This window comes from Apaloderma vittatum, unplaced genomic scaffold, assembly GCF_000703405.1.
Source record: "Apaloderma vittatum isolate BGI_N311 unplaced genomic scaffold, ASM70340v1 scaffold24533, whole genome shotgun sequence".
In the NCBI taxonomy this organism is placed as follows: Eukaryota; Metazoa; Chordata; class Aves; order Trogoniformes; family Trogonidae; genus Apaloderma; species Apaloderma vittatum.
Window position 1 is genome coordinate 79,286 of NW_009709108.1, and position 24,902 is coordinate 104,187.

The following is a 24,902-nucleotide window of genomic DNA, read 5'->3' on the forward strand; positions in this document are numbered from 1 at the left end:
TTGCACTGCCTTATGCAACACCAAATCCTCCCGGTCCCAGCTTCCACAAGTACATTATGAGAGGATACGAGGAACATAACAAAAAGACAATAAACATGCTATTTACTAATAAAATACATATAATAATAGATGCAGGTTTTAAATAAATTCTTAGGTATTCAGCCAAGCTACATCTTAATTCTTAATTTTATTTTACAACTTTTCTCAATGTTACAAAGTCCCCTGCCCATTCACATCCCATGACATCACTAGCACAGAAACTTCACCGAAATCCTCACGTACTGAAGCTGTTTTTCTGTCTCTACTTCATTTGCTCTACATCGGCTTTCTCATTTGAAAAATGTATTTTCCATTTTTCCTCTACTGCTAATATCAAACTCTGTCTGCTTTTAAATTTTTAAGCTTCACACTTGGGGCAATTACCAAAGGCACAGCATGAAATATCCTTGCAATACTACATTTTTATTTTACAGAAAGTTAAATCTTGCACTTTAAAGGAAGGATTTATATTAATTTGTAGTAAACTGTTAGTTGGTTAAACTACATTATGTACCTACTATTATTGGGTTATTAAAAATATCTGGAGTAGATGACTGAATTTTATAATGAAAAGCCAGGAATATTCCACTGCGAACTGGAAAAGAGATCAGGAGTGTCGCAATTACCTGAAATGGCAACACTGAAAGGACAGTCATATCTTACTTAGTTCAAATCCATAGCCTGAAGCTTTGCCTTATCAGTCAAAAAAGCTCCAACCAATACATCAATCGGTGTATTCTATTCTTAATGTCTTGTACATAACATTCAATAAGCTGCAGCATCTAACGAGACCTTTTTACTGCAAGGATTGACCTGCACATGATGTAATACAGTAATTTCAGAGATAGAAGAAAGACATTGCTGATGCAAATGCTTGTGAAAACTGGCCCTGATTTTTAGATTTGGTTTTTCAAGTTCACAGTTCTGGGCACCTTGAGCAATGCCTAGTGCTTTCTTAATCAGGCAAACCCTGACTAGGGTCAAAATCTCTGTAAAAATTCGCAGACAGTTAAAAGAAACTACTAGGGCCAGGAAATTCAGAACCTGTACATTTAAATACCTATGATTTATTCTTTATGCTGCAGATGACAAAGCAAGAAAAATCAAAGGAGCAGGAGAATACAGAGCACACTAGTCATTTGGTGCATTTGCTAAATATTGCTGAAATATTGATGCTGCACTTTAATGTACTAAAGTGTCTCAACAGAGTGTCTCAGCATTACTGAACTCTTTTGGTATCCCACATCATTGCTATTTTATAGCTAGATAAGGATGGAATGGCAGATAAGGTAATTAGGGTAGATTTCCTAGAAACAGTAAAAGATTTTGGAATTTGAGTCTCTTCTTCAGAAGTCCCCACAGATTTAGAAATGTACAAAGAGACTGCATGAAATTGAAATCAAAAGAAAAAACGAGATCTGCAGGGGACCACCAGCATCAGGCTGGTACCCTCATTTCTTTAGGCCATCAGAAACCAACGTGTGCCAACGAGGATGCGCAGTGTGACTTTAGTATTTGTCAGCAGCGTCATCAGCTGGGTTAGCTCTACAGAGAGATGAAAAGCCACCGTTCCTCTTCCTTAGTGGAAGGGATGGATAAGGGGGGCAGCTTGCCATGGAGGGTGCAGTTTTTGGTCTCCAGCTGGGAGTGGGATACGTGCTGTGAGCACAAGCCGTGGCCATGCAGGCAGCTCATCTCCCACCGGTTTCCCACGTTGGGGGAGCAAGGATCTCCGCCACACCACGTCTTGGCTCCTGCTGAGTTTCTGTTGGCAGTGCTGCACTCGTAAATGCTTTTTATCCCTTCCTGAGTCTCTGAAAGGTTGCCAGCAAGTGCCCTGACTTAATATATGGGTGGAAGCAGATACCTGGGAAGGTGCCACCGCTAACCAATGGAACATCAACTGCCCCAGCCTGCTGCAGAAATGTGAGCAAGAAGGAGAATCCCTTGCATTCTTCTCGGATTTAGGCATCTGACTTCCGCATTGCAAACGCATAAACTCCTACTATCAAGAGACTCAGTTCATCAGATTTCTTCTAGGGCCGAAACTGCCACATCGCCTCTTTTCAAAAACATTGGGGATTTCTCCTTCAAAAGGACACAGCCAAATAAAAAAATATTTTCACAGAATCACAGAATGTCAGGGGTTGGAAGAGACCTTGAAAGATCATCTAGTCCAACCTCCTCTACCAAAGCAGGATCGTTCAATGATTAATTCATCCAGTAACGGAGAGACCAAAGTAATCTGAATCTAAGTTCTCTACCTTCCAGGACCACATCTGAAAAAACATATTTTAGGCTGTTCCCTGTTGGAAATAGATCATTTTGCATAGCTTCAGACAGAATCCCTCTAAGTAAGCTAGCACTGATAAACGTTGTTTTTTGCTACATCTCTTGCTTTGTTCTCGCACCCATTCCCAGCAGCACTACCCAGTTTCCCGCTTTCAATTGCGTTTAATTTTACCAATTTAATGCTCTGGACTTAAATTCCCCATGCATGTGCTTGCCTCAGGTTGAATTAAATTAGAAAATTTGAGCGCAAGTCTTTGGTTAAGTCTTAAGAGAAATCTTCACCCTCTTTCGAGTTAAATAAACAACAGTAATTTTTTTCTGTGGGATTTGTATTACTTTGCAGTAGGAACCTGAAATGTCTCAGAGCTTAGGTCTTGAATCAGGGATAGTCTTTTGCCATGTCTTAAGAAAATCTTCCCCATTAATATCTCTCTGTTCTCCCAAATCCCTAGATCCATTCAAGGTAAGGCTTCCTCGCTGGCTACAAATGAAGGAAAAAATCCAACAGTCACTTGCTACATAATCCTGTATCATCCCTACAACTCATTCAACCTGATCAATACAAAAAGGAAGGAGACACGTGGGAAAAATATTACAGGGTAACATAATTTAAAAGTTTGGTTATGGATACAAGTCTTCAGAACACGTACCAAAGGGCTCAAACTCTGATTTCACAGAATACCTTAATTTTGGAATTTTGCAACTTCTGGGATTGGAGCTTGTAGCCTTAAAAATGTCATGGCAACTTCTTTTGAGTGTCATTATACATGCCAAAGTCATCCTTTACGAATGTTTACCTGCAATAGGAACTATGTGGTGTCACATATATGGCGGTCTTTTAAAAATTTAAAGTGAGTTAAAAATAAAGATATATATGAGAGATATATAAATATCAGTTTTGATTACTACTATGCCACAAAACAAATGGATTAAAAACCTCCCACATACTGTAACTAATGCACCACATAAAATACGCTCCTCTATTTTATGCCTCTTTTCACGTATTTCTGTAACAGGTTGAGTGGCCATTTTCTTATCCCTCAGTTCACACCTTTGAGTTTACTTAAGCCCAATCAATGCAATGGAATATACATATGACCCATAAAGACAAACAGTACGCTTAATTAGATATGTAACATGACTAAACAAAGGCAGACAAGCATTTCCAGACATCCACAAGCCTAACAGGAAATCAAACCACGCATGAATACGGAGGCATTTTGCGCTGTATTTATACAATTAACAACAGAGATCCTCATTTTTTATTTGCCTTGCTTACAGACTTTCAGAAAAAGAAAGAAAACAAGATCATGTATCATGGCCTTCCAGAAACATTACAACTTCCTTTTATTCACAGTAGTTAAGTGTGAACGGAAAACTCATTTAACGTAAAACAAAGCAACATAATTTTGCTAATGCCAGCCTCTACTTTCACTCTTTTTTAACTGTTCATTGAAGAAAATGCTGAACCCTCCAGGGCATCGAATGCATGCTACCAGCTAGGGACTTTCCTAATTACTTCTTGCACAGAGAGACAGAAATGACCTCTCCAGACACGATATGAAGAAATACTAAGAAAATCTTGGCCATGTCATAACAGATGCATCTCCCTCTCCAGCCAGCAAAAGGAAAAGTCATTTAAAAGTATCTCCCTTTCATTCTGTAGCAACTAATGTATGTCCAAAAACGCCACGGGCAGTACAACACTCAAGGCTGCGCCAAGCGAACCTTAGGGAGGTCTGATACACCTCGCGGCACAAAAAACAAAGGCCTGTGTTTATAACTACACACCACATTTCCTAGTTAGTGGTACTCAAAAAAGGAAAGGTAAGACCAGCCTTCAGCAATTCCAGAGCAAAGCTTCAGTGTATTTTCAAAAACAGGTACACATATTACGTTTTTGTGCCTATCTCAGTGCCTTCTGTGCTGAACTGTACTGTCTCAGTTGTACAACTCCAGTAATTCTCCTCTAACATTATGTTTAAATCAGGAAAAGCACTGCACCTCCTAACCTAGAATCACAAAATAATTTAGCTTGGGAGGGACCTCTGAAGGTCTCAAGTCCAACTCCCCACTCGCAACAGGGCTAATGTCAAAGCTGGAGCAGCTTCCTTGGGGCTTTGCTCAGTCAAGGCTTGGAAATCTTCAAAGACAGAGACTCCAGAGTCTGGGAACCTGCTCTCCTATTTGACCATCTCATTATGAAATTCCTTCTCCTGCTGCCTAGGAGGCAGTATGCTGCCCCAGGCCTGTGATCACAGCCTCTCATCCTCCTACTGGCCACCTCCAGTAAGAGTCTGACTTCATCTTTTCTACAACAACTCATCAGGAAGCTGAAAGTTGCAACTAAATCTTCACTGCACCTGGCACGATCTTCTCCTCGCTGCATGAGCCCAGCTCTCTCACTATCCTCAGCCAGCCCTCGACCACCTCAGCCAACCTCCACAGAGATCTCTGCAGCTTCTCTGCAACTTTCCCATGCATGCGAGCCAAAAACTCGGGACTCCACATGCGGTCCCACAACCACCAAAGTGAGCAACAACAGAGAGAATTGGAATTAGTATCTCCCACGATTCCTACTGAGTATGAAACATGAGCAAAGCAAGAAGAACCCTCTCATTCCAGAGATGTGCCTATTACCATTCTGGACTAAGTGCCAAACTTCTACCTCCAAGGAAATTTCTTGCCCTGACTAGATGCTTCAAAAGCCCCTGTCCCACATCTCGCACCTCAATACAGCTCCTGGAAATTTATTTTTATTCTCTTTAAAAACACTTGCCCTCTGCTACCCTCGGTAGCTCTGCAACGAGTACACTGTGAAATATGTAGAAGATGAGACCACTACCTTAAAAACATCCAAGCCCAGTGATGTATGCATTTTGCACTCCATGATATTACACTCCTTTTCCTGACTGGATCCCAACCTCGGTATAATTCTGCAGGCACCCATGTACCTTCAAAGACTTGCAGCATGAAACTTGCAACTGATCTCAACTTCTGGAAGCTGCTTCTAGCTGCAGTATCAAGAATGCCAGCAACACACATAACGCTTTTATTTGCAGGAGGGATTGATTTCCCTGTCCAATAAATTTTGACCCCCCGACGGACTTGCTTCAGATGTGGGAAAGCTGATTCTGTGTTTGAACTTTCAGTCTACGTTTTCCCAGGAGAACCAAACTCTTCAAAGTTCGCATTTTCACTTAGCTTTAGCTACACACGCTTTTTCTCTGATAATTCTCTAACGTCCTACTCACAGTGGAGGTGCTTGAGCAAAATGGCTGACATTACATTTTTGACCGCATGTAGTAAACCACCAGTTAACTCCGCTTCAAGAAAAAAAAACCAACAACCCAGTCCAAACGATCCTCCTTTGATATTGCCCACTGCCTTGGGACTAATAATATACAGATTAATTATTTAGGAATTTCTAAATCAAATAAAGACTATTAAGATGGACAGCGACAACGCATCTTCTCCAAGAAAAATATCTCAGAACTATTCAGGAGATTGAGTTGTAAGTTACTGGTTTTGTTCATTCTTCTCCTGTTTGTGTTTTGTTTGGGTTTCCCTGAAAAGGAGCACCCATACCCTATTGATTATGCCTCATTTTTACCTCTAGAAAAAAATACAAAACAACCTTCTGGGATAAGCATATGACATGACCCCAGTCTGACTGCCTGAGTATTCGCTTAGATTTTTATTTTACTGTCTTGGAATAAACACTAGCCGAATGGAACACAAATTAAATTATACTCATCAAAAGTAAAGCACTAACATACAAACTTAAAATATGAAGGAACACACATACTCAAGAAGGAATGGCTCCTTGGTTGATCCTTCTTTTTGTCTGAATGCATCATAAAATAAGTTATGTTTCATTACTGAAAAAACATTTTGGGTTATTTCATGGTTGCAAAGAAGGGTAATTAAGACTGTCAAGAAAACACATTGAACAGCTGTATATTGTTAACAAAAGCACCATTATGACTGCTCTGAAAAAAATGGTAATTTTAACATTCACATTTCCTAGAAGTTGGATATTTTTTCCAAGCTCCAGTAGACATGAAAAAATGTTTTTTTTCCTATAAACCTTAGTTGTGCATCAGTCATGTTTAAGCCAGCAGGATGGTCCTAGTTTGAGAGCACATCCACATTAACATACAGAGAAGTGGATGGCAGTATCAAAGCTTCACCAATTGAAAACTCAGTCACTGAAAAAACCCCTAAGCTACTTCTTGACCAGGAATTAGCTGAAATTTTCTTAGACTGCAGGCATGCCTGAAAACCAAATGAAGACAGACTAATTCTTCCAGCCTGCACTGAGAAGAACCGTTAAGGAATACTTACTCATCGAAGATCAGGTCTGGAGCGAAATAGAGGAACTGGCTGTTTGTATGTTTGTATGATCTCCAACTCAAGGCAAACGATGACAGACACATCCATGAATACTGAATTAAAGTAATTTGGTCCTCGAGAGGCAAGTTTCTAAATCCTAGAGATCAAACCAGAAAATACCCGTGAACTACACTGTACTCTACAAAGGTTGGCCAAACCAGCACTGAATACATTGCTCACTATTTTTCTAGTATTAACGAACAAGAGCAACACTCCCTCAAAGTATACTTCTGAAAAAAAAAATTTTTTCATTCCAGTGACAAAACATGTTTTCTTCTTAAGAAGTTATTATTCAAAATGAAAGATTTTAAAATATTGATCATAGATATATGAAACAAACATTATATAAATAAAAAAACCCAATGATCTTCTCTGAGATACTCATGTCACACCTCTCTGTGAGAGTTTTTAACTCAGCCCACAGATTAAAGATGCAATTTGTCAGGCAAATGGTTCATTAAGCTAAAAGGAGCAGCAAAGAGAAATTCCACCAAATGTCTGATGGTCCTACCTGGAAGTATCTTTGCCCATTTCACCACCTGAATCATCTGCTTGCCGGCCAGGCGGTTTAAGGTGGAAAGCAGGTACTCTGCTGTGTCTGGCTTCGAACTGTCGTATCCTGCATACACGATCTCTGGTTCAATGCTTTCAAGGATCTTAACGGGAGAGGGAGTAAGTGCTGGTGAGATAGTAGACATGTGAGGGACAAGTGCTGTGTTTACAGAGGGCTCGGTCACGGGCGCGATGTACGTCGTCCCTTCCTCGGGGCTCTGGGGCGGTGGCTGCTGCCGCTGCTGTGGCTGCTCCTCGTGAATCCCTTTCAATTTCCCCAACTTTTTGGACTTCCGGGCTGTGAAGATGAGCAGCACAAGAACCAGATCAGTACAGAAAGCTGGCGTAACGCTGGCTTTACAGAAAGTGGAAGTATCGTCTCAAAGTTGTCAAGTGAAACAAGTGCAGGGCCTTAAGAAATACCGTACTGCTTGCAGCATCATTACACTGGAAAAAGGACCAAAAGACACATATAAGCTCATTTTCATTGCTTTACTGAATGCTTTTATATGTGACAGAATGTCCAGTATCTCTCTCGATACAGACATGCATAAAACATACTAGTTACTGTGGCCAGTGCTGATTAAACATTTCAGAAGTTTGTTCTGTAGCTTAAACGAATCACATATTGCTTGCAAGTCTGCAATTCATGTTCCCCACTGCACTCGGTCATCAAAAGAAATCTCCTTGGCAATGCCTAAAATTAGCAGCCCAGGAGCCCTCTTCAGCTTTTGAGTCCTAGTGCCCACCCTGGCTGCGCCTCAACTTGAAATGAAGTCAATCCACTTGGAACTGCCTAAGCCAGTCAGATCCCTTTGCTTTTGCTGCTTTGATACTTCCCTAAGAGGTTTGTCCCCTTCCCTTGAGTGCAGTTCTGAAACACTAAAAATACTTACCCAGTTAAGGAAAAAGCACTAAGCCTCATGTAACACCTTTCTCACTGCTATAAACATTTCTCTAATGATTTGCCCTTTCTGTTTCCTCCTCCCCCATTCTTTTTCTTTAATGCTATCCTCTCTATTTTTCTTGACTAAGTATTCTTAGAAGACAGCAACACTAGCGTGATTCCACTCTTCGTAGAGATGCCAGCCATTCTCTGTGGGTTGCCTTCCCAACTTTGGAATGTGAAGCACAGACCTGTAAGCAGGCAGAAAATCCTGCTCCTGTCCCAGCAAAACGATCTTACAGCATGAGGAAAGAACGGGAAAGAAAAAGCAAGACAATTAAGTTCTTGAACATACAAAGAAACCTGGAAGTCTATCACTCTGCTTTTCACAACAGGAAAACGTAACCAAAATAATCTTAAAAATCAAAAAATTAACTAAATTTATATGTTCACACCTTTTTCAGAGTAACTTCTGACGAATATAGTCTTTCTTATCTGTCTGTACACAGCTAAAACCCTTGTCTATACGTTTATCTTCCTGTTTCTTGATTATTACAACATCTCTTTTTAGTGGTAGCAGTAAATACAAGTCTATCTCACTCCTACTTAAGATTACTACTGCAAACACCCTTTTCACTCCGTGCCCTGTCCCAAGTCTGTCTATCCCTATTTTTTTCCCTGTCATCAATTCCTCTCCCTATCTTTCCTTAAATGCAGCACCTTTTCTGCAGCTTCAGGATCCTTTCAGGCTAGCCTCCACCTCACCCCTCCTCTCTTCCCCATTACTGAAAAGTTCACTTCCAATCCAGCTCATCGCATCCCTGCCCATGACAGGGAGGTTGGATTAGATGATCTCTACGGTCCCTTCCAGCCTAGGCCATTCTGTGATTCTATGATCGTGCCATGCCACAGCCTTCCGGGAAGTTTTCAAAGCTTCCTACTCCTCCTATCGTGGTGCACAAAACTTCCCCACAATGATGCACAGAACCAACTCATGACTCTTCTACAAACTCCTTAAAACGCACTTTTAAAGAAAACCCTCCTCAACAGCAGACCTGCTGCTGCCCCGAGACCGTTGCTGGTGACATTAGTGTTTTATGGTTTCCTTGGACTTGGGGCTGCCTGCCCAGAGCCAGCAGCTGTGGCCGAGCTCATAGCGCCTGCGAGGCAGGATACAGACGCCCGGGATCCAGGACGATGCACGCCCAAACGCAACAATAGCCTGTTGTTTTCAACACTTCCTTGCTGGGACGGTACCTTGAACTCTGAGTGGTTGGCTCATCCCAAGATCCAAAAGAAAAAACTTATTTGTTAAGAAAAACACGGGATGTTGCAATAGTAAACATCTATGTTACCACTCATGCGCAAAAACTCCAGTCAAAGAGCTCCATGGCCATGTGTTGTGGGTTAGGGCTAGGCTGGTCACATCATTTTCAAACCTTAACGCAATTCATCACGACTGCAGCACATATCACGCAGAGCAGTAGGTACAAAATCTGAACACCAGTTTGGTGTTGTTTCCATCACACAACGAAACAGCTGATTTCAGTATCAACGTTGCTCAGGAGATCTACAGAGCGAGATGTTTGTGCAACTTTCACCGTTTTCCTTCAGAAAGCTGGACACCATTTCATTAACTCCCCTACAGCATGTATGTATGCTTTCAACAATTAATTTCTCTATGTCTGCAAATAACCAGACCAAGTGAGGCAGTTTCAATTTTTTAATAAAAGGATTAGATATGCAAATAAAAGTGTGCCAGTCCTAATAATGCTTAGTTTAAAATTCTGTGGTTCATCTATCCAAATAATACCGAACAACAACTTCCTAATTACCTGATGCATTAGCACAGATTACACAGGGAAAGGCGACAATCACTGTTATCTGAGGTTGGAAGGGAGAGGAAGAAGTATCTGTCAGCAAAGATTTCACTGCAATTGATTCTGTCCCATGAGACAGGACAGATGAGAAGACCCTTCTAAAACTCCCTTCCAACCCTTTCTCTTACTTTTCTATTAAAAACTCTTAAAAAAGCTCATTCAAAGAAGCACAACTGAAGGATTTTTTCATCTTCTGGCGCATCAAGTTACACGGATGCTGACATCCATTCCTCATGCAACTTCCATTCCTAGTACCCAAAAAAACATTTTACAAAGTAGCAGCTTATCACACATTTTTGTTAAACAAGCTTCTTCCTCATTCTGCAAAATAAAACAGAGGGAGTTACAGGCCAAGCAGACAGTTCTTTTAATTCTGAAAAGTGAAAATGCTGTTGTTTCCCATTTGGTGCAGTCACACCTACAAGACGACATCCTGGTGAAACCACTGTGAGCATTACATATAGTTTGTGTTTATCTTAGAAAGGCAAAGCTAAACTTACGCATTCAATAAAATAATTCCCAAAAGCAAAGTAAGGATGGCCAACTTCAGCAGAATACCTGAAGATGAGTTAACAGAGCTATCGGCCGCTGAAAAGAGCTTTTAAAAATAAGCCTTAAGGAGTGGACAGGGATTAGTGGTTTGTTTTTATTATTCATTAAGTTTTATCATGCACTACTTTTTTCTTCTGTTATCAAAACATGACTAAAAATAAAGAACTTCGCATATCTTCCATGTTTGCAGAGGCAACAAAGAAAAAAAATCAAAACATTCTCACCATAACTACACCAGAACAAGAAATGTATTGGTTTACCAACTCCATCAAGTATCCAGCAACACAGATAACTTATTACATATTTAAGACATAATTTGCTATGTCCTATTCTCTATGATCTTTTCAATAAAAGCAAAAAGAAGTAACATTCTTCCATGTATAATACTGGCATAAAAATGTGTTTTAGTTTCATTTTCTTGCATTATAATGCCTTTAAAATGAAGCTGAGAGAAAACATTACTGCTTGACAGTCATATTTACAGTGAAGAAAACTGTATTTTTCGCTTGGCTTTGTGCCAGTGCTGTAGCTCAACTGGTTTGGTAACTCCCACAGAAACCAACAACTAAAGATTAAATACAAACTCTGAGCAGTATTGCACTCCAAGTCGGTCTTTTGAAGCTGTTTTTCACATTTGCTCTCTAACTGCAATACCGACCATGAAACTGAGGAAGTCACCTCAGAATGGGTGGGCAAAAGCCATGCTCATCAGGACTGCCACATGGAAATGTGCAAGAAGTCACAGGCTCTCCACACAGACCAGGAGATGGGGCGTGCACGGAGCATCTCACATGGCAAAGCTCAAGTCTGAAGTCTATTTTGGAGCAGGTGACGACTTGCATCCAAACGGCTGCACAGCCAGTGATTGCATATTATCGCTAATTGCAGGACGTCTTACTGCTCCGGTTCAGTGTTGTTGCACCCAAGACATCCTATTATAATCCTTGCATTTTTAAATCACCTGCTATAGAGTAACAGTTGAAGAGAAGGAAACAATATGAATGACACCACAAATACACCTGAGGTTAACACCCCAAATACCTGACATGACTTTTGTTGAGTATTTCAGAATTTTGGTATGTTGCAAAAAAATAATGAAAACTAACATGAAGCATCTGTAGAATCACAGAAAGTTGGACTTTAAAAAGGCATTACCAACAGACCATCTCCGTAGCTCTAACAAAAAATTACAGTATAACAGAGGAATAAATAAGCTACAAGCCTGACCACAAATAGCAGTCCCTGCTCCTCTGGAAGCAACAGGCAAAATTTCACTTTGACTGAATACAAGCAGGTCTGTGTCCAGCATGTTCAAAGAAAAGCCGGCAGATTCTGCAAAACCACGTGCTGTTCCACGTGCTTGGAAGACCTCAATGACAGCAGCCGACAAACACCAGCTTGTTTATCACCCTGAATGCCAGTCCCAGTCCCACCTGCTTAGAAGGGGACAACAGCATTGCTGCAGAGGCCCTGAGCAAGGCTGAGATGCTGTATTAAAACCAGCTCAACAAAGCCTTAAGCACTTTAAGACTTTAAGGCAAATGAACATCTTGCAGCCTTACAATCTAGCAAAAAGACTGGACTTAATCATCTGAGAACAGCTACTGGCAGCAGACTGGAATGAACTGAGATTCGGACAACCAGTTCCTTAGTATTGACCCTTTATCTGCAAAGCTCCTGTCACAAAGCCAAAACAGGGAGGCCTGTGATTTCAGGATCAGGACTTTTCATGGCATCTGTAAAACACTGAATAGGCTTCTGGTTATCGGCAATAGTGAATGCTACTCCAGGTCAAATAACAGGACATTAACTGGATGTGACCCTGTTGTAAATTGTTTTCTGAATACAAATTAATGTGCACATTGGCTAGAAATCTATGCCACTCCCAATTTTTAAAGGTCACGCTTGTGGGTTTAGGGTAGTTATAAGACTGGTAAACTACTCTATGCTCTTTTAAAAACCACCACAGTAAACTTACAAATGTTATACAAGCTACGTCTAGAGGAAGCTAATCGATACTCCCTTTGTCCCCAGGGAATATACACAAGGTAAGTTATGGACTCGACATAGCCACATGTCTGATAACTATTTCTCACAGGCTCAAAATTAATAATTTTAATAAGAATTATTGTTAAAAAAAGATGGGATCCAAGAACGACAAAGAACAAAATGCTATCAACAGCAGATAAAAGAATCCATAAATATTATGATTTAACTCAGCAGTTTTGTAACAGAGTAATATCTGTTTGCAGAATGTATCAGTATTCAAATTTAGCAAATGAACTATCTGAAATGCTCTGCAAATTCACGCTGGCATTCAGTGCTTTAAAGTGAAATCTGAAGTTTAGAAAATTATCTGTAGTTCTGCATAGAGTGAATTACAAAACTTGAAATGATAATACCCTGGAATCTGATTTTTTTTTTTAAAAAAGATGATATTTAGAGCTCGCCTTGCTGCCTATCAAAAACCAGTTATTATTTGCACGATATAGATGCCCAAGGGCTTTACTGATCACATATGTAAAGCTCTGTCAAAACCAGGCCCAGATTGATCCTGACTCAACACATCTTTATTCTGTCCATGTTGCATATCATATTTGAATCAAGTGGTATCAAAAGCACATGATAAGAACACACGCTACACCCAGTGTAAAGCAGAGAACAGTGCAATTAAAGGGGAAACCAAACTGGACACAGCACAGAACATAGAAGGTGATGGGAATCTAAACCAAGGGTTGACAACATGCTGCAAAACAAACACCAACCACCCTCAACCGTGCTGGCTCTGCATGCCGCGCCAGCGTACACCTGCTTTTCAAATACTTGAGCTCCTCCATCCAGGTCCTTGCCTCTCTGCTCGAGCTCTGCACCTGAGCTACAACCACCACCTCCTTCCCAACCTCGGCAGCTTTCTCCCATCCTACCCCAAATGCTTGAGGGCTTTCCCACACGCCCCTCCACAGCCGCCTGCCTCTCCTCTCCAAAAGCGACCCCCCAGCACCCCGCTGCACCAGGCACCGAAGGACCAAGCTGCCAATTCTCGCCTTGAGGCAGCCGTAACAGCCTTTGGGTAGACTCAGGTCTGAGCCTTCCCCAAGCACACGTGCTTTGCCGCTCACTTCCACCTTTGCACAGATAAACGTTCCATCAAAACGCCACTTTTTCCTCCTCTGAATCTTTTCATCATGTTTGCCTGATGCCTTTGCCTCACTTACTTCAGTGAGCTGACATCTGTTCTCATTAGCTATTTTACTGCTACTACAAATAGTGTTTCCCTTCCCCCAAATCTGCTGTATCTTGACATATATGAAAATTTTGAGCTATCTTGGTACAGACATTTTTTCACTTATGTGTCTAGCACAATGGGTATGAGATTTTGCTAAGAAATTTCTAGATAATGATACAGACATTTTATATAGATGTACACACACGCACACATGCGCGTAAATGCATGGAATAAAGTGGAAAGCAGTAAAGCTAACAAGATCTTACAAGCCTCGTCCCTGTTGCTCTGCAAAGTGCATTCAGGCGTGCACTCTTTATTCCTCAGGAAACAAAGATGGGAATAACCAAGACAGGACTCTAAAACTTCCATACACCAACCATCCACCTTGGGAAGCAAAGCTTCTCAGGTAGAGCTGCAATATACGAAGAACCTCGAACCACGACACCGAGCGTAATTCTGCATGTAAGAGGAAGGGTCAGATACAAATCTGGGAGACACATCGAGAAGCGGATGAGTCACTGGTCTGGTCGGATAGACCAAGGGGAGGAAGCAAATTAAAAGCAACTACTGAAGTTGTAAAGGGACTTGGAAGGAGACCACAGGATTACTTTATCCTGTAAGGCACGCTACCAAAAGGACTTTATTCTTGCAAAGCAGTGGCCTTTCAAAAGTAATTTCTGCAGCGACATTTGGGTTATGTTGAAGAGATCAAGTAGTTTGTCTAAACATGCAAGGAAAGGAAGACCGCAGCTGGTGAGGAAGGAAATAAAGGTCCTGCCTTCACAAAGCAAAATACATTTTAAAATCTGTTTCTGACAGCTGTGACCCAGAGGAGACAGAAAGTGATAGAAAATGGTACCACTTGCCATGAGTGTTTAATTAACAAAGCAAAGAAAACTTCCTAATTTCTTATCCTCCATGAGTAGAAGCAAGCTTTTATAGGAGAATAAGCTTAAAGCCAATGACTGAATTCAGTAGAATGCAATGGTAAGCACAACTGAAATAATGACATAGTTTGGCATTGCCAACATTATCTGCAACCGCTTACTAATTAATAAGTAACACTTTAATCTGACAGGATTGGACAGCTTAAAGACAAGGAATAAACGTGCATGAAGGCTGATCTATGGGTATGTCACATCTTATTTGCCTTCAGTCAGACCCTGCAAAGATCCAGGCACATCCATAAATGTAATTCTTGTTCCTGGTGCACATTCAGTATACAAAAAAGGGAGATACAGCACACACAAAAGAAAGAACTCTTAAGACACATTTTAATCTAGGTAACGGAACGCTATTTTCATTGTGTTCATTTACACATATTTTGGTTCTTTATTGTAGATGGATTTAAAATATTATTAAAACTTACTGTAACTAGGTAAATATTTCCTGCTTATCACTTTGCTTACTTATATGACAATTTCAGAAGTGTTTGCATTTTGTTTGGAAGAGATTCTAACATACAGTGCGGTGCAATGCTGCTCCAGTACAGCACTGTAAAGCACAGAAACAATACATGTGAAGCAGTTTATCCTCTTGCTTTGAGCAGAATCAACTATACTTTGCCCAACTCAGTATGTTATTAATCTCCAATATAGGGAATTTTGCAATATCCCCCATCTTCCTATAACATCTAACCACTCAAGTTTTCCTCCAACATCTCCAACACGGCATCATTTTTTTCTGCAGTAAAGCTGATTTCTATTCATCATTCCCCTAGTGGCCATAAAGAACAACTTATAATTCCTGTTCCTGCTTCTACGCCACTTTTTGTATTAAAAGACTGGTATCATGGCCTCCTTAATGCATTTCTCTCTTCCATACTAAAATAAATTGAGTTTCTTAAACTCTTCCTTATAGATTTATGGTTTTTTCTAAGCACATTTTCCTTGTTCTTCCTTGGGCGGTCTCTGATCAGTACATCGCTTTCTTCAGGCACACAATATGAAATTTCAGGAAAAAAGATTCAGTTCAGATTTCAAAAAAACGTTTTAAATGTAAAAGTCTGTAAAAATCTGCAACAGGTCATCAAGGCACTCAGCAGAGACTTCCACACTGGAGATCTTCAAGAAGAGATGACGTGTCCATCAGAAAATACATAGGTACCACCAATCCTCCTCACCAGCACAGGAACGTAGGTGACCATTTCATAAGGTTGCCCCATCCCCACCACCCTCACTGGCGGTGCTCAAAACCAGACACAAGCATCAGGCCCACAATCATCAGCTCTGAAAAGAACAGAATAATGCCTTAGTATCAAACGAGACTTGCCTATTTTGGCAACGATTTTACATTGTCGACTCTAAATTTAACATACAATCATCACGCAACCGTGCTCCTTCCTTCCCCGAGGTCTCTGAACAGCTGCTCTCCTTCTTGTACACCTCAGCTTGCACCCCTCAACAGAACCCCTGGCACTCTACCAAAAATGCCACCGATTCGGTTTCAGATGCTAAGACTGGAGATGCTTTTGAATTCTGATTTTGGCCAAAGAGAAGAATTTTCAAATCTGTAGATTTGTGTATTTAACTCTCTAGTTTGTTATGCAAGTAATTAGTAAAATTGTAGTCCCAGATCTGACTCTCAACAGGACCCTACTTCAGATGCTCTTCCAGTGTGACAGCAAACCACTCGCAGCTACTTTCGGAGAAAACCATTTCAAGTAACTACACGCCCACTTAATGAGAAACCACAATATTTTAATGAGAATTCTGCATTTCCTTCTGATTGTCCTTGTGGCTAGAGATACCGAGCAGCAAAATACAAACACCTACAGGGAGGTGCCACCTCCTGACAGCACTTGCATCTCATGGAACAGACACAGCTTCTCTGCAGTGCGCTGGCTTTTGCACGTGGGATTTGGGACTGTGGATCCATGGCCATGAGGATGGCCTTTGTAGGACGGATAAAAGAAGCAGCCTTGCGAAGATGGCCCAGAAGTCGTCACAGTCGCCTCAGAAAAACTGGTGAGAGCCCAGATCAAATCTTGTGTATTTTGAGGTCTGACTCAGTGATGAAGCTTGGGTTACCTAGTTGTCTGACGAGTGGGACAGTGATGTCCACAGCAATCAAGAAGGGAAGTCACTGGGGAGGGTTTAGGTAAGAGATGGAGGGAATTAATTTCTTTTTGAGCTGTGCCAAGCTTCAGGCTACGCATTTGTGAAGAGATAGCGGACAAAAAGTGACAAAAGAAAGCTGAGTTCCAAAGTGCATTTTACAGGAATATTTAGGTTGTCAGGGAAAATGTCTAACACATTTGCTTGTTTCTCAGCAATCCTCAAAGTGATAATTAATTGAAAAATAACAGTTTCATAGGGGTACTCCTCCCTGTGTGGGAACAACTTTTACCAAATGCCAATTAGTGGTTTCCTGTTAAAATCAAATCAAGCTGGTTTTGATAAAGCTTTTTAATGAGAAATGGCTAAAGTATGAAAATTTCTCCCACATATATTTCATATAAAATCCCAAACTGACATAATGCAGTCTCACAGCTAACGTTTTTTGGTATATAAAACTCCCTCTTGTACTTCTTCATTAATTTCAAAAGAAATGTATTTACTAAATATTTAAATCATGTAATAAACAAAGACTTAAAAAAAGCTTACAAAAGAAAATTACAATGTTGATGAAAGCCAATCTTAATCAGTCCTTTTCAGATGCTCCCAAAGCTCATATTTTACTGATTATTTATTCATTCCTCAAATGTAAGGCAAATTCAATGATTTTTGAGCTAAGTGTTGTCTACTAAATGCATCAGTAGCTTTGACTATTCATCAAACAGATTTGAAGACTAGCAGTAAAATACCAACAATGAATGCAAAGAGTAGGTCACCTGTAATTCCAGCATTTGTTGCCTACAGCTCCAAGACACCTGCAGCAATGAAACATCAGCAGCTTAAACTGATAGCATTGGCGGTAATTTGGTTAAAAACAAAGTTAGGGAAACTTTAGAAACAGACTTTGAAATCTTCCACTGTACCAGACTGCATGCTCTTGGCTATGCTCACTGGTTTCTGCCTCGTGCCAAGTGAGAACCTTCCTCCCAAGACACCCATTCCCGTCCAACCTTCTGCAGGCACTCCTCGTCCAAGTCTTCTCGCTTGCTTCTGTTTGGGTTGATACCCAATGCTGAGTCTGCTCCATGCTTTATGTGCCCTTCATCTGGATCAGAACACTAAGCCATCTCAGTTGCCCCAATACAATTATGTAGAGATTTACTATGTGCAAAATTACCCCCTGGTCCTTTGTATTTACACTGGGGATACAGGTACTCAACAAGATTTTTAGAGGTTTTCAAAAGTGTTCATAAGCAAACTTGGCTTCAGCACCTCTCGTCCCACATCTTGAGTGCTCAGGCTTCTACTCTATGTTAAAGACTGTGCTGTGCTTTAAATGCTTCATTTTTCTTCTTGCACTATTATTACTAGAACTCAGTGTGGTAAGTTCCACACTTCCCTCTGTGGTCTTTCTGGTTACATCGTAATGCACCACATCCTCACTTGTATTTTTCCCAAGTAACAAAGATTTTTGTTTCTTCATCTATATGATTTCCATATCCTCAGTTTTTATCAACACAGGTTTCTCTCAAATGACCTTATTTCTAATACATTCAGTGCTGCTGGTCTGTCCCTCATCTTCTAGAAATCATCTACCCTGCTTCCCAGAACAGTAACAATATCTGTGAAATACAAGCTGGCTGTTTATCTTCTGCAGTTGTCTCAGCCGTATTTTTCACCAACTAGTTCATTATTAGTTATTAAAAAGAAGAAAAAAAAAAGAATATAACCATGTTAATCTCCTGCTTTAATAAATCACCCTCAACATTAGCAAAACAACCTGTAAGTGATATTAACCACTTTCCCAGGGAAAATACAACTCTGCATTTTTACATGTATGTACGATCCAAATGATGAAACCAAGTATCTTCTCACGACTGACAGCATGGCACATTACAAACTTCTAAAGTTGAAGTAGTCAGGTATGAAATCCCGGTAATAACTAAAACTGACACATGCCTCTCTAAGAGGATATCTAAATGACATGCCTGAATGTGCTCGGTCCATGTGCAGACAGATCCAGAAGCCGTGCGAGAGTTTCCTCTGCTAGTTCTTTCCAGTATGACAACCGCACGGTTTCGAGGGCAGGGGAGCTGCCCACATCAGTATCTTCTCTACTCCCTACTGGTAAATCTCCTTATGAATCCATTCAGGGTGGACTGGTCTTGCGCACTGAGGCTCTAGTCTTCCTCCTCTTCTACCTTCTGCCAAGATAATACGCAGGTAAGATGATTTCCATTACTAAGATGTTACAGCATTGGAAGAACTGGGAAAACTGATGGCAGAGAATCACAAAAGCACACAAATGGCAGGCACCAATCCGCAGGAAGATGTGTAGTACTGGGCAGCTCAAGAACACTCCAACTGGAGGTGCCTTTACCTGGCCCTCCTCTTTGTTAAGCATAACCTTCTTGCCTGTTGTGTATTTCTAAAGCTTAAATGTACTCAACGTTTCCTTCATAACCTGCTGCGGATTGTTCTTTCTACTAACAATGAACTCCAAAGTCTGCTTTTTGAGCCAGTATCCTTGCCACTTCTCACACTTATTTTAATTTTAGCAAGACACAGGTGCTAAAAATGGAAAGGCATGCACTTGGAGACTGGTAGAGAAAAAAAAGCAGGAAACAACTCAAAACAAAATACAAGTTGCTAAGGTAATTCTAAAGCAAAGTACATATGAGAGGACAAGGGGAGAGAACAACAGATTCACATGCTAAGGCACAATCTGTGATTGAATAATTTTTCCTTGTGACATTACTAGAGTAAACCACAACTCTAGAGTCAATTTAAAACCTGTGAAGTGCCAAAGTAGCAGACAATCAAAAAAGCAACACAATGTCAGAAGAAAGAACACATGACTTGCACAGTCTTAGCATCATTGCTTCTTCAAAACATCCTGTCATGCAGAGGACAGAGGTACGGAATAGCTCATTCAATGAAGATCAGTGATGTCAAAAATCTAAGGCTTTTTGTACACGGAAAGAATGTTTTCACATTTTTTGATTTGCATACAAATTATCTAGCTTAACTCCACTTACCTAACACAGATCTCATAGTCCAGAAGAGACCTAAGTCAGCTGCACAATCCACCCTCTTGCTCAGACCAGAGCCAAGTGTACCCTCCTCATGTTAAGACACCCAATGACAGACTCCACATCTTCCCAAAAGCATCTACTCAAATGCTTCCTTGGCCTTATGGTAACAGGTATTTTTCCATTTCCTCACTTGCATCTTCCTTGCTGCTCATTATGTCTTGCCCTACTTTTCACAGACATGGAGAGCAGATCACCTTTTTCTGTGTACCAACATCTGTTGCTGAAGCAACATTCGCTGCCCCTCCAGCCTTCTTTTAGACCAAACAATACTGAGTAAGTCAATCTGTCCCCACCAGTGAAGTTTTAAAGACTGCTCATCACTCTCACTGCTCTACTCCAGGCTCTTCCAAATTGGTCCACAGCACACTTGCAGGCAACTAATGAGAGCTTTAACAAAAGGTTTAACTAATGAGAGGTTTAACTTGCCATACTGAGCCTACCATATTTTGATCAAGGTTGTATCAGGCACGGCAAGTTAAATCTTTACACTCTCTTACTCAAGTGAAAACTCTGAAGCAATCGCTTGGCCGAAGATTTAAAGGGTAAGTTCCTCCTGCCCCAACAGCTTCATGCAGCAATGGGGAAGTGAGTAACGGAAACACACCACCACAGACCACAGTGGGATGTTTTGGAAGGGCTCTGGTGATAACCAGCAGCTCTGGAAAGAAGAATGGGAGACACAGGCATGCTTTCATAGCAAGGACTACACTTCTGCTGTTGGGAAGAGTAAAAAGGATATGGTCTTAGAGCAATGTTGAAGGAAGCAAGGTAATTTAGTGATTCATGGCAAAGAATCCCCAGAACATCACCAAGAACCACATCGTAATGAATTTCGGAAGTGCTGAAGCACTCTGGTCTGCTCCAGCACAATGAGACAAAGCAAGGAACAGAGATGTTACAGGCTCGCTTGCTTTTATGCACCTGTATGAGCAAAAAAGATGAACAGCAATCAGTTTCAGGAACTTCAGGGAAATAAGTTGTTAAATTTAAATGCCCTACGAGATGGACAAGTGACGTACAGGGGCACAGGGGAGAAGCAGGGTCAGCCTTGGTCCTGGAGAGTCAAGAGGCCACAAACATAATCTACACTGGGAGCAGCCTGGAGGTGAAAGCTAGAGCCCTGACAGCAGACAGAAAAGTTCAAAAGTTCACGGGCAAGGGATCCACACAAGGCAGCCGGCAAACGCCCAGCAGAAGGCATCCAAGGAAGGGTCACTGGCTGTGCTTCAGACCTAACAACAGCACAACGGTGGGAGACCTTTTTTGCACCTCTTTGGGGAGTTATCTAAAGCTTCCTCTCAGAAGGCTGTGATTGCCCTTCTCCATTCTGAGCATTAATCTAAAGCAAGATGCAACGCATAGAATACGAACCGCTCAGGAAAGAGAGACCTCTGAGTCTGTACAGTGAGTGATGGATACTGCTGAAATCAGACAAAACCCTGCAGAGCCTGTGTGCACAGTGCCGCCACGTGACACGAGGCAGGCCGGGACACTTAACTCCAGCAGGAGCCCAAAACAGTTGCGAGGCTGGCAACCAAAGGTGTTATGCAAGGAATGGTTGATGGAAGGTCCAGCAGATAAAACAGGGAAGTCTGGAGTTGAGCAGACCTGCGCCAAATGCTTGAAAGGCTGTTCCTGAAGGGAAGACAACCACTGCTGGCAGCTGGGTGCTCATCAGAAGGCAGAGCTGAAACCAGTAAAAGTTGAAAAAACAAAGGAGGGCTGAGAAAACGAACCCAATTAGGAGACTGATCAAGGATGTTGAACGCGAGCTGTGAGCTTCCGGACTACTGCAGTGCGTCTTCTTGAGCTGTCTGCACATACGAAATAAAGTCATCAGCAAAATGCAAAGTACAAGGACACACTTTCAGTACCATTTTTTAATCGATGCCTGAGAGATGCCTCTGACACTACCAGCCCTCTTCAAAATTCTGCATTTTTAATTATCATTGCAAAATAGTTTCTTAATAGTCATGGCAAGTGACTGTCTGACAGTTATCTACAGTACTCGTGAGGATGGTTCAAGTTGAAAGGTTAGAGGGTCACATCAAGAGCAGGGCAAGAGTAGTATCTTGTAACATGGAGAAAGACAGACACAAAAGTTAACTGCTGAACAAACTTGTTCCTGCAAGATCTGCAACAGCACTACAGATTATCTTTTTCTTTTCTTTTTTTTAATAAAAAATATAGTCACAAGGTGCAGGGTGGTGCCAGGGCAACAGCAGTGCCTCAAGAACAACTGACCCTTCCTGAGACAGAAGGATGTTCTCTTCCAAAGAGTCACTCAACACGGACTCCATACAGCAACACCAATTTCCCTGCTGATTCCTCTTACAAGTACACTCACAGGAAAATTTGGGAGACTTGAAGTCATGGCACAAGGTAGCATGGTTGCAGGCTAAGTCTTTTACAAGTGTTTGCAAGGCTATGAGTTACATACTCGCTTGGGCTCAATACACCGCACATGCAAAAAAAAGCACGTAAATCGGTGTTCACTTCCCTGGTAAGAGAAAGCACAGATTTTAGCACAATATCATAAATGACACTAATGTTTTCTGAAATCATCACACGTAGAAAAATACAAACGTCTTTTGAAACAATATTAACAATAACCTAGACATTGGTAAGTATCACAATTAAGTTGTCCAGCTAAAATGCGAGAAAAACTGAGGCGGAGTTTGCCTTTACGAAATCGGTAACTAACTTTAATATACTGCTGTGTATTATTAAAAGTCTTTGCAGAGAACTATCACAAATCCAGCTAAATGTTCAAGTTGAAAAAAATTGACTAGATTCCCTCAGAAGAAAATGCTACATAAACACAAATAAAAATGCAGTTAAAATTAACGGGCATTTCAAAATAATCAGCAGTTACAATTTAAAAGAAAAATAAAAGTTAACCACATATGTACTCCACATTACTTTCTTTCTTTCAAATTTATGAAACCTTAGCAGAAAGTTGGTAGAAATTTGTAAAGAAAATCAAGAGGATAGATTTTTGCTGTATTTAAGTTTTTCTTTGTTTTCAGTTTTCTAATACTTGAGGTTCTGTCTCTTCCTTTCTTCTCTCTTGCTTTTTTTCTCAAAAAGATGGGAAAATGATAATACAAACGACATAAGCTGCAGTAACTGAAAATAATACCACAGTTTTAAATCCCTACTAGTATGAGTTATTAAATGAAAAATGGAAAGCTGGGCAGAAAGGTGAAGTACTGTATCTTATTACTGATTCTCTCATCTAATCTATTTTTCAGATTATTGAAACATTTTAATGTATAAAAAATAAGGATATCTGCAAGTAAAGATGACAAATCACACAGAGCATCTTGTGCATGAAGTGTCTTACATATGTAAATGTATGCAAGCCCAAGACTCAAATTTCACAGGCAGTCTCTGCAGACCGAGCGATGAACTGTGCAATTTGCAAGGTGAAATCTATTTTATTTCCCTTCGATATCCAAAGGGTACTTTAGCAAGCTGCTTCTCAGCATTCCGGGAGACAGGCACTGCTAAGTTTCAGGAGTGTTTTATATGGGAGAAGCATTGCAGTCCTACACGGTACATGTCTCTCAGCACTTTTTTTGTCCCCTAAGCACGTAAGGCACATCACGAAGCAGAAGAGAGGTCTTCTCTGATCACACAGCTTGGTCACAGCAGAAGGGCAAGGACTAACTTACCAAAGACAAGGAGTTGGGGGGGGTCCCCCTCAAGTCGCACCATATAAAACATTTCCCTTCTCCAGGCTGCAGCAGAGGAGCAAAACCAGGAGGGGCTCTCTGCCACCTCAGTCACAACGCAGCAGCCACCGGCTGCCTTGCTGGCTGCAGCTGGGGGCTCAATGAGGTTTCTTTGGCCACCACCAGCTGCACCCAGACGGCCTAAGAAATCACACTGAGCATCGGCGTGGGCCTGGGGGTCTCACCGTCACAGCCCCTCCTTGGTGCTGCCGTGGGGACAGACGCGTCTAAGGAACAGCAGCACAAGGTGGGAACCAAACAAAAACGTCTCGTGCGGAAGCGAGAGGCTTGACAAATCTGATCACAGCATCTGCTGGAAGAAACTTCAGAATTCATGAAGTCATTCTGGTCCATAATTAACTGAAAATTAATTACAGAATCTTGAAAAGAGCATGAGGCAAAAATGGGCCAGCATACCTTCATAGTGCAGTTGCTCACTCTGAATCTCTTCCAATAATTAACTCTAGCATATGGCACTGGAGTTAAAAAAAACAAACCACAAACCAACAAACAAACTACGGTTCCCAAAAAAAGTTTGGAGTCCCACTTGCCGAAAGGATGTGCCTGTCTGCAGCTCACACACATACTTTCTTTCTAGAAGTGAGGAGGATAAATTAACGTGATATTTGGCAACTTCAGCTTTGCAGAAATTACAGGTTGCAGATGCTTCTTATAAAATCAAAACAAAAACTGAGAAAAGAACATAATTAGGTAAATTATTTGCTGACTTGATGAATAATTTTCTAAAGATTATTAGAGGATATAAGAGCTCGGAAAACGCTCCAATATTTCAACAAACAAAAGGAGGAGCTAAACAATAAAACCGCCAAATTAATTTGGCTGTGCATTTGTGAAAAGATGTATTTTGTATCAGTGAATTACACATATTTTTAAAAAGGTGTTGAAAGCATGGCATGCTGCCAAACATAAAAATATTATTTTTTAGAAAAAAAAATGTTAGCATGCTGGGAAGTAGAAGATATGCCATCAAAACAAACCTGTAACACTTTGACACAATTAAAAAAAGGAAAGAACATTTTAAAATTACTGAGAAAGAATATAACCAAAGAAAACAAAAGAGCACCAAAGAAAAAAAGATCAGTATATTAATTTGAGATTAGGTAAAAATGTGCTGCAGGAAACATTGAAACTCTTTTTCCGATTTCCAGTTTTCCAATATAGGGATTAACAT

At 40.9% G+C, this 24,902-nt stretch overlaps 1 protein-coding gene across 1 annotated transcript in view; it reads right to left on the reverse strand.

The window, feature by feature from the left end:
* The window catches only part of LOC104271960 (mineralocorticoid receptor), a gene marked incomplete at its 5' end in the record, with an annotated part of 90,263 nt that overhangs the window by 27,217 nt on the left and 38,144 nt on the right, over window positions 1–24,902 (reverse strand). Inside the window, 2 exons of the mRNA XM_009866810.1 lie at window positions 6,679–6,823; window positions 7,238–7,576. Coding sequence (XP_009865112.1) covers window positions 6,679–6,823; window positions 7,238–7,576 — 484 coding nt within the window. The remainder of the gene's footprint in view (window positions 1–6,678; window positions 6,824–7,237; window positions 7,577–24,902) is intronic.